The 10,951-nt window shown below is 40.4% G+C and overlaps 1 protein-coding gene across 5 annotated transcripts in view; it reads right to left on the reverse strand.

Moving 5' to 3' along the window:
• Positions 1 to 10,951, reverse strand: part of setd3 (SET domain containing 3, actin histidine methyltransferase) — a 412,972-nt gene that overhangs the window by 195,997 nt on the left and 206,024 nt on the right. For all 5 annotated transcript variants that reach the window (XM_077538338.1, XM_077538340.1, XM_077538339.1 and 2 more), the window contains one exon: positions 7,012 to 7,126. In XM_077538338.1, coding sequence (XP_077394464.1) covers positions 7,012 to 7,126 — 115 coding nt within the window. The remainder of the gene's footprint in view (positions 1 to 7,011; positions 7,127 to 10,951) is intronic.

Raw genomic sequence — 10,951 nt, forward strand, 5'->3', positions numbered from 1 at the left:
TCTTTTTGGCTGTTAGTTTCTGTCCATAATGGATTTCGTTTTACCTGGGCCATTCATTGTCTTATGGGTAGTGTAAAATACAAACAACTTGTTCCTGCACTTTTTCTTATACGGTCTTAAAAAAAAAAAAAAGCCACCGGTCTACTTGATCTTACTAGATAAACTCGACACCCTTTCATTAGATGTTAGTTGATTATATAGTTGCTGTTTTTATTTATGGTAATTTGTTCATCTCACTTAGGCCAATTTAAATTCCCGTACACCCATATGTTGTTAAAACGAGTTTTGCAGTGAAATTCAAACAATTTTTTGGCTTCAACATAATGCCAAAGCCAAATAAAAATACAAATTGAAACATTTATGCAATGTCTGTATTATGTCTATCAGTGTTACTAATATTCTGATGCGATCAATATTTTCTCTTCTGGCTCACAAGACAAAGCTAAAAGTTAACCTATGGAGGACGATGATTGTGTTTTGATAATGACCCATCTAACATAAAGGGGGAAATATACTGGACCTTTACCTGACAGTTTTAGAAATCATTATTTATTTATGGCATAAATATTTTGTTTGTACAGGTGCCAGCATGCAGTCATACGCTGAGTCACTTGGAGGACACTCTAGCGACATCTCTTTGGTATGCATTATTGTCTGTATGTGCATTGAGGAGACACTGCATGCTGTTGAGCACCACATCTGACGGTCGACGAGGAACAAAAGAGAACTACCCATTGATCCATCAGTGAGACGGTGGCAAATGGTATGACATCAAGGTGCAGTCAAGTCCAGCATCTGAAGATCCTGTTTGCTGTTTGGAGAGAATGTCACTGTACCTTTGCCCAGAAAATGAAGAAATTATGCTTCCAAGACATCTTCCAATTTTGAGTTTGAAATATTGAGTACAAGTTAAACCATATCAAGATTTACAGAAAAAAATAAAATAAAATGCTGTATTCAAAGTGAAGAATGTGTCATTCAATAAACCAGATGAATTTGAAATGTTTTATTTGATGAAAGGTCCAGAAGGGCTGTTGTGTCAGCGTTGATTTGAAGATCAGCTGACTTGCTTGACTGCTGGCTGATGAAGTGGGTTATCCTTTGACGGGCTATTTCCTCCACCTAGTAGCAAGATATTCATACTTTTGAGATTATGTTCAATACAACAAAAACAACAAGTCATAATTACATTTGTCCTCGTTATGTTAACAAAATGGCTTGCTGACAATGACACTGCTCACATCTCTGCAACACTGACAGACATGTCAAAGGAAGAGGTGCAGAGTAGCCAATATATGTACTCGAGTAATTATTAGTGTTGTTCCGATACTGATATTGGCAGAGGCGCCGACACTGCATTAAAATAGTGGTATCGTGAGTACTCACAAGTAACATGCCGATACCATTAATTCCTAATATAGGATTTTGGATGCAGCATCTTGCGTCTTGCTCGTGCACGACATTCACTGATATGTGACATGTTCACTGCATGCTGATCTAAGATGTCCTATTTGCCCTTGAATGCTCTGAACCAATGGCAGGACAGCTTTTTCATGTTGAGGAAAAAAAACCTTAAGTATCGGCATGGCATCGTCTGATACTGCAAAGCTGGGTATCGGTATCGGGGGCAAAAAACGGCATTGGAACAACACTAGTAAATATACTAAAAGTTAAAATAAGTTAGTAAAGAGTTTTTTTGTTTTTTGTTTTTTGCAAAACTTCAGTACTATAAGTAATGACAGCATTGGTGCCTGATTTACTGTTTGCAAAGCATACATGACTGCGATTGGCTGGCAACCAGTACAGGGTGTCCCCTGCCTACTGCCCAGAGCCAGCTGAGATAGGCGCCAGCACCCCCGCGACCCTTGTGAGGAATAAGCGGTAAAGAAAATGGATGGATGAAAGCATACATGATTGTAAAATTACAAATATTTTGCAAGAAAATAATCTAGGGTATGATGGTTCAGGTTAAAATAGCCGCTTAAAGACTTGCTCACATGAAAACGTTTTCATTTTTATAATAGGAGTACAGATGCTTCAATATGTTACTGAAGTACAAGGAAAAATCAGAAAGCTACTCTAAGCGGTACAATTTATTCAAAACGTTGCCCAAGTTAGAAGTAGTATTTATACACTTGAGTACTGTCCACGTCTGGTCATAGGTTATCTTTTAAAACATCCAATAGGCCTACTGAGTTCTATAAGTGATACTCCAGTTTATCTTAATTTTCACAACTAAGCTGCATTTGCCTCCGTACGTAGGTAAATTCGAAGTCCATCCATCTAAACATTTTCTTAACCGCTTATTCCTCACAAGGGTCGCGGGTGCTGGAGCCTATCCCAACTGGCTTCGTGCTGCCAATCCAGGAACTCGCAGTCTGTTTTGGTGCATTTGCAATTCACTATCATGCCTCGCTGCTGAGAACGTTACACATACCTGCACAGACACTGCAATCTCTGGTTATTGGGTCTGGATTTTCAGCTGTTGGTCCAGTTCCATCGACGAAATAAAGAGAACACATACATATATGTGCCTTCGGTGACATTTTTCACTCTCCCAAATGTCTCCCGGGCCATGGTAAAGTTTTAATGCAGAGCTGCCTTCCTTCGATCACGGTCACCATAATAGCCAGTCACACGCCAGCAGACACCAAAGCAGCAGAGGTTTGTTGTAAACATAATTCATCTATTTAGGATATTTATGATGAAAAAACGAGTCGATACACATTACTTAAGATGTGGCTCGTAAAAACGCACGTCCACTCCGGAGTATCGCTGCATTGTTTGTCTCAAAGCAAAATGGCCGCCGCACATGCGCAATACACTGTTCTGACGGAACATAGAAAAGCATAGATCACCGCTTTACAAGTAGAAATCCGTGGCACTGATACATCCGGGCCACTGAGTTGTCACTCAAGAACAACCAGCCAATGAAAATGCATTCTCTATTAAGCCCGCCCACCCGTGATGTTTGTGCCAAAAGTCAAAAGCAAAAGTCTGAGCTTCAACGCAAAATGAGGAAGCGCAAACGAGGGAGCGTAAACGAAAATCGAGGGAGCATAAACGAAAATCGAGGGAGCGTAAACAAAAAACAGGGAGCGTAAGTGAGAAATGATTAGGGGTGGGAATCTCTGACATGAGGCCGATTCGATATGTATCTCGATACACAGGTTGCGATTCGATTGAAAAACGATTATCTTTCAGAACAGAACGGTTCGATGCGGTTCGATTAAGTTTGGGAACGATACGATTTTCGATTCGATACGATTCATTTCAATATTCAAAACTTATAGTGACATTTGTTGCTTGTAAACATTAATCTTAAAACACCACACATTTTTACAGTATCTACAAATGTGTTTAAAAAAACAACAACAACAAAAATGTCTTCTATATTTTTATATATTGAATCAATTATTTAAATGGACCACAACAAAGGGCTGGGCGATATGACTGAAAAATGTATCAGGTTAAATATTTATTAGTCGTTATTGAGAGTTATAATTGTTTTTTATTTTTTAGTTTTTTTAAAATTCAAAATAAGGATCAGGAAAAAAAGGCTGATAATTCAATTTGAAATATAATTATTTAACCTTTAAAAAGACACCAACACAATTAAACAGAATATGTGCACATTGTGAAGTATTTCAGAAACATAAATTTAAGACATGAAATAAACCTACCGTCCAGCCAAAAGAAATATGAAGCCACCTTATGGAACAATAAATCTATCAAACACATTTTAACCACTTAATATATCCAAAAATATTTCCAAAAGTGCCCTTCCCTTTTTATCAACAATTTTTGTTTTTAACAATATTTGTTTTTCTTTTGCCATCATATTCATTTTTGGTTAATGTATGACATCTTTTTGTTTTTTTTAATCTGAGACAAGATGATGACCACGGAATCACTACTGTTTATGTTTTGTTTTTTTGGGCTGTCGTTCATTTTGCGTTTGATGACGTAATCACGGGCACGTCTCAGTTCTCCTATCTGCTGCTCATGCTAGTTGTATACATTGACAGGGAGCCACAAACTGAGAAATGAGATACTTGCAGTGTGCTTTTAGCTTAGCTGGTGTGTTGGCTGTGGGACATACCTGTGTGGTTTGAATCCATGCATTGGATCGTCACGGGAGTTATTCTTTTTGGCTCGCGTGCAGTACCAACGCCGGCCCGGGACATACAAGTGCACCGAGAGGCTCGATAGCCATGGGAAATACCGAGATGTACGGCACCGGCTTCTGCTAACTGTCTCCACTGTTGCATGTTGTCACTCGTTGTGCGCGCGCGCGCCGTGTCGCGAGCACGGCGTTGACGGAAGGCTCCTCCCCAAGGTGCGTAACGTCTTTGCATTATGTTTACAACATCCGGGGAATGAAGCGTCTCTGAACGCTACTTTGCTAGCGCTCTGTAAACAGGGAAGTAGCTTGAATAGTGATGCTACTGAAATGTAAACAAAACAAGTAGAGCACGGCGCAGAACTCTTGCTATTGTTATGAAAACCATAAAGCCTCACTCGCAACCGATTCACAGCCACGCGATATCCGGTCCACAGCTTTACAAGCGATGTATCTAAGGATTCCCGGCGGATTTTGTATCGGTTGACAAGTCTGCTACCGATACGGCCGTTTAGCTCCCCTTGACGACCGATGGTTCGGTCGAATCGGTTTTTTGTCCCACCCCTAGAAATGATGTCATCGAGAGCAAACGTTTTTCGAACTCATAGTTTTTGTTTGCACTTCAAAAAAATTTGTTTGAAACTAAAAGTTTTGTTTACACTTCAAGCAATTTTGCTTGACTCCTTGTAGTTTTGTTTACGCTTCAAAAAGTTTTGTTTGATTCTTTTTGGCACAAATCTGTGTGAGGTTTGTGCCAAAAGTCAGAAGCAAAACTCTGAACGTCAACGCAAAAGAAAGAAGTGCAAACAAGGGGACGTAAACGAAAAACGAGGGAACGTAAAGGGAAAACCAGGAAGCGTAAATGAAAAATGATGTCATCGAGGACAAACATTTTTCTAAAGTTTTAATTTTTGTTTGCACTTCAAAAAGTTTTGCTTGAAACTAAAAGTTTTGTTTACACTTCAAGCAATTTTGCTTGACTCCTTTTAGTTTTGTTTACGCTACAAGAAGTTTTGCTTGATTATTTTTGGCACAAATCTGATTCTATACAGCTCTACACCCTCAGCAGGATCCTCAAGGGTGCGTGGGAGTTTGCTCAACCAGTCCACATGTGTTTTGTGGATTTGGAGAAGGCGTTCGACCGTGTCCCTCGTGGAGTCCTGTGGGGGGTGCTTCGGGAGTACGGGGTACCGGGCCCCCTGATACGGGCTGTTCGGTCCCTGTACGACCGTTGCCAGAGTCTGGTCCGCATTGCCGGCAGTAAGTCGGATTTGTTTCCAGTGAGGGTTGGACTCCGCCAAGGTTGCCCTTTGTCACCGATTCTGTTCAGAATTTTTATGGACAGAATTTCTAGGCGCAGCCTAGGCGTTGAGGGGTTCCGGTTTGGTGGCCTCAGCATTGCATCTCTGCTTTTTGCAGATGATGTGGTGCTGTTGGCTTCATCAAGCCTGGATCTCCAACTCTCACTGGAGCGGTTCGCAGCCGAGTGCGAAGCGGTTGGGATAAAGATCAGCACCTCCAATTCTGAGACCATGGTCCTCAGTTGGAAAAGGGTGGCGTGTCCTCTCCGGGTCGGGGATGAGATCCTGCCCCAAATGGAGGCGTTTAAGTATCTTGGTGTCTTGTTCATGAGTGAGGGCAGGATGGAGTGGGAGATCGACAGGCGGATCGGTGCAGTGTCTGCAGTGATGTGGACTCTGTATTGGTCCGTCGTGGTGAAGAAAGAGCTGAGCCAAAAGGCAAAGCTCTCGATTTAGTTGAGCAGTACACGCAGCTTGAGTGTTGATAGTCTACATTGTTGTGTGCCTATCGTTTTAATTTTCAATATTAATATATTGAATGTTTTTATCTAGATATAGATGCAAGGACGAGAGAATTCTGCATTGCTCCCAGTCCATTTGAGATACGACTTTCAGGTTTTGTTACATAAATACACAAAATATTACATGGTTCAGTGCTTTCAATTTAGTGGTACCATATGTTCTGAGCCCAAAACTATTTTTCACAACACAGTGATGCCGAGAGCCAAAAAGAAGTCCACAGGTTCAAGAGCATTTTCAATTTGGGCTCCAGTGCTCCAGAATGCCCTACCCATGGAAATCAGAGCTGCTACCTCAGCAGAAATATTGAAACCTCGCCTTAAGACTTATTTGTATACTCTTGCATTTGGATGAACTACATTGGCCTGCTTGACTGCTGCTTCTTCTCGTTCTCTAAGGTGAGAAACACCAAATTGGATTTGGCTGTAAGAATTTTGCACCAATTGACCGGTATAATATCTGAAGCAGGCCACCATCTCAGACCGTTATGGAGATTTATGCATTGACTGAACAGGCTGGGTTTGGAGGAGGAGCTACTACTCCGAAGGCATCTTACTGCAGTGCCTCATCTTATTAAATGGACCCTCGTTCTATTGTAGTTAACATTGTATAGCACCACATTTTGTGCAAATTCGGGTTTGGAGGAGGACCTACCAATCCAAAGGAAATTTTGCTGCAGTGCCTCACCTTATTAAATTGACTCTCACACTTAAAGTTGTATACTACCACATACCATTGTATAGCGAACATTCCATACCACCACATCTTTTGTAAATTTTAGCCCACTCGGCATCCTTTTTTTTTTTTTTTTTCCTGGAACGGAGATTCCCATATCTGCAGCCCCTTCCCAAGGTGTCTAATTTTTCCCCGGATGTTTTTTTTTTTTTTTTTTTTTTTAATTGGTCAACTATGGGTGTGTGAAGACCCTTGAGATTGTTTCGTGATTAAGGGCTATATAAATACAATTGATACAATAACAATAATTCTGTATCACCTAGCTCTACTATCTATTTGTCTGTCTGTCTGTCTGTTATTCCATATTTACTGAGTAGGAAATTGCAAACTTACTAGTCCATTTGTGTGGTTGCACATGTCCCAAAGAGGAATGAGCGCCTGTGTGACTTGGCTGCCATCCTCAGTAGGGATCTGGTTCTGACGGGTCATGACTGAAGACACAGCCCATCTGTAGAACAATCAAAATCATTTCACTGAAAGAAACAGTGGAAATGCATTGAAACTCAGAAAAATACATTTTTTAGCTTTATTGACAAGTAATCAATTATCAAATTAATCGACAACAATGTTAATAATTGTGTAATCGTTTGGAGCAATGATGAGGGCCCGAGCAGCGACCGCTGCGATGTCCCTATTGTTTTTCGTTAGAATTATTATAATTATTATTATTATTAGGGGCCGAGTAGCGACCGCTGCAAGGTCCCTGTTGTTTTTGTAAAAATTCTTCTTCTTATTCTTAAACATTCACAAAAACTCACCAAACTTTGCACACTCTTCAGCCCGGCGAACATTTGATACATACAACATTTGAGGCGACCCTATAGCGTAGCGTAGAAAAATAAAAAACAATCCCGGCACGTTTGACCTAGAGCTACGGAAATTGGCAGGCACTTGTAGGACCCAGAAACGCACAAAAAAAATAAATAAAAAATACATAAATAAATAAAAGTCTATTGGGACCATACAGCTAAAATGTACACGAAGTGAGCTATGAATTTTTGAGTGTCCAATTTTGGGCCATTTTGGCACATTCACTCTGGTCATACTTTTCCCCCCTTTGCAAACAGTTTTCATCCGATTGACTTCAAACTTGGCAGATATCACCTTAAGACGTGAGACAACAACTGGGCAAAAAAATCTTGACTTTTCGAAATACTATATGATGGGGGCGGGGCATCAAATATTGCCTTTAAAATTTCATTCGTCCAGAAAGAGCAAATGCTTAATAACTCCCATGTCCAAGATCCAAAAAATCCAAAACTTCTCATGCAACTTAATAGTCACGGCCTGAAATCACAACTAAGTCTAGCCCATTTTATTGTCCAACTCAACTCAACTCAACTTTATTTATAAAGCGCTTTAAGAACAGGCGTTGCTGTATACAAAGTGCTGTACATAAACATCAATTTTGCAGTAAACAAGTACAAAGCAAACATTTTGAAGAGCGAATACAGGTGTTTTTTTGTTTTGTTTTGTTTTTTTTACAAGTAAATACATTTTACATCAGTGAATAAATAAGAAGTAGTGAATAAAGAGATAAATAAATACATAAATAAGTAGACTAAACATCAAACTCATACACACCACAAAACACCAAGAACAAGTCTCATGGTGCGCCAAAAGCCAAAGAATACAGATGTGTTTTAAGACGTGTTTTAAAAGAGGATAACGATGGGGACTGCCTAATATTTAGTGGTAGGTCGTTCCAAAGGGAGGGACCGGCAACAGCAAAGGCTCGATCTCCTCTAAGCCTCCGCTTAGCCCTCGGTACCTCCAATTGTGTCTGGTCTGCTGACCTGAGGCACCGGGCAGGTGTGTTGGGGTGCAAGAGCTTCGGCCTTCATGATGTCACAACAAGAAGTTTGTGAGTTTTCGGGAATCGCTGTGGGTATGGCTAAGCTCTGTTCGCCAAGAAAACAACGCCAATTTTGAGGGCACAGAAACACATGAAACTTGCCACACACATCTGGCCTGACAAAATGAGCAATATTTTATCGTGGATTGTGCTATTTTTACAAAAATGACTTAATGGCGCGCCCTAAAAACTTTTAACGAAGCAGCCCCGGTTGTACATTTAAGCAAGATTTACCAAAATTTTTAGGTGTAGAGGGAGCCCAAGACCTACAAAATAAAAAATAAAAATAAATAAAAAAAAAAAAAAGGCTCTTGGACCCATATGCTAAAATGAACAAGACTTACGTGAGCTACGAATTTTTCAATGTCCCATTTTTGCACATTTCTGGCCAGCAGCCGAATCGGATATGACGTCAGCGGAAGGACGGAAGTCAGTGTCTTTGCTTTGCCGCTGCAAGCTTACAACTGCTGTGTGTTTTATCAACTGAATTTCTAGAATGCCGTCTCTTTGCGTGGACGGATTTTGTTGTAATCGAAGGGAGAATGGCGTGAGCCTTTTTCGGTTCCTTCAAGATGCAGTTCTTCGCGAAAAATGGACAAAGTAAGTACAACAGACGAGAGATAAATGGACACCTGACTCCAACGTCAGTGTTGGACAGCGCACATTTCAAGTAGGACTCGTTTGACCCGCTCCCGGCCCTGAAGCAGTCACTTGGCTATGATGTGGGGTAAGAACTACAATCTAGAAAGTTAACAGCACTTATTTTAGCAGCTCATGGCAAAAATAACACTGCCAAATTGATATACAGTCAATAAAAAGGTACCAATTTCTAATGAGGAACTGCTAGCTTTCCATTTGTTGTACATTTTATTTCGTATTATGTATTGTGCTGTGCATCTGTGTTGAAGGCATCATCATGCCCAAGTTAACAACAGTTCAAACTTTGTTTCAGATGGTGGATGAGATGCTTATGGAGTGAGTATGAGTCGAAGGAAACTGCTACACAGGCGACATGTTTGGAAGATGATTTGGGTGATGTTTGCATCCAAAATGTGAGTAAATGTACTGTACAATATAGTTGATTGATAACACACCAATGTATGGAAAAACAAATTGCTCACTCCACCTAGTTTTCAAATTTGTCATGTACATGTAATTTACAAATGTATTGTGCATTTTTCAAAGAATAAAATGGCTGTATATGTGTAAATATTACCTGCATTTCAACTAGAGGTAAGATGTAACCTAAAAAATCCAGCCCGACCTGACCCAGGGCCGCGGGCATTAAAGCCCGACCCAGCCCGACCAATTAACTTGATTTGCAGGCCCGAGCCCGAAGCAAACTCGGAATTTCAATTTATCCCATAGTTATTCTTGGCAGAAAAAAACGATAGATTTTTTAAGGTTAAAATAATCTACATATTTTTATGATCATGTTAAATACATTTGCACAACGAAATAACGCTGGAACACAGAATAAGAGGCCAGACAAAGAGAGTGAAAGAGAGATCTTGATGCGTATCAGGAATTCACGTATTCATGGAAGTTCAACAACTGGGCTTTATTAACAGACACACGAGGTAACAACGGCAGAACTCCCTCAGGCATATCAGACTGTCGTAAGGAAAAACGCTGTCTCCAGGACGGCCATGCCAAAGGCTGGGTGAGGTCAAACGATTCAGCAGAGTGAAACTTTGCCATCACGTTGCTTCAGTCTTGACTGCAGGGCGAAAGAGCAACTTCTGTGCACGCGAGGCGACAACGGCAGAACTCCCTCAAGGCATATCAGACTGTCATAAAGTGTGGCTACTGCTGTAAACGAGGGGTGATACTCATTCCAAAGACCGCTAACACCTCCTAGTGGCGATCCGTAGAATAACAGTTTTAAATGACACCACAATGCGCACTCACTTAATTACGCGGAGAAATACTGCAGCCCACTAGGCTTTAAATATAATAATGTACCTTACAGCGGCGCCTTCTGTTTTATCCAAATTATTTATTTACAAGTATTCCTTAGTTTAGTATCCCACGCATCGTTTTAGTATTCATTTTTATAAACATATATTTATTAAAAAAAACAAAAAAAAGTCAGCGAGAGAAAAGCCCAGCCCGACCCGAACGTAATGATTGACCCAAATTTCGGGTCGGGTCGAGTCAGGCTCAGGCTAAAGATCTTACCTCTAATTTCAACATAGTTACTTATTTAAAAGTTTTTTTTATTTTCTTTTTTAAAGCAAAAAGAAGCTTCATGTCAAGCCTTGCCCTCAACAAGAACCGTAGCAGTCTCAATTTGAGCCAAAGGACATAAAAAGGGTAAGGATAGTTATTGTAATAATTGCTTTTGATCAGCTCAAACAACATACTTTGCATGGTACATATGTTTATGGAATCATATTTTCAGGAGTGCAGACAGTT

Source organism: Festucalex cinctus, chromosome 12, assembly GCF_051991245.1.
Source record: "Festucalex cinctus isolate MCC-2025b chromosome 12, RoL_Fcin_1.0, whole genome shotgun sequence".
NCBI classification, from domain to species: Eukaryota; Metazoa; Chordata; class Actinopteri; order Syngnathiformes; family Syngnathidae; genus Festucalex; species Festucalex cinctus.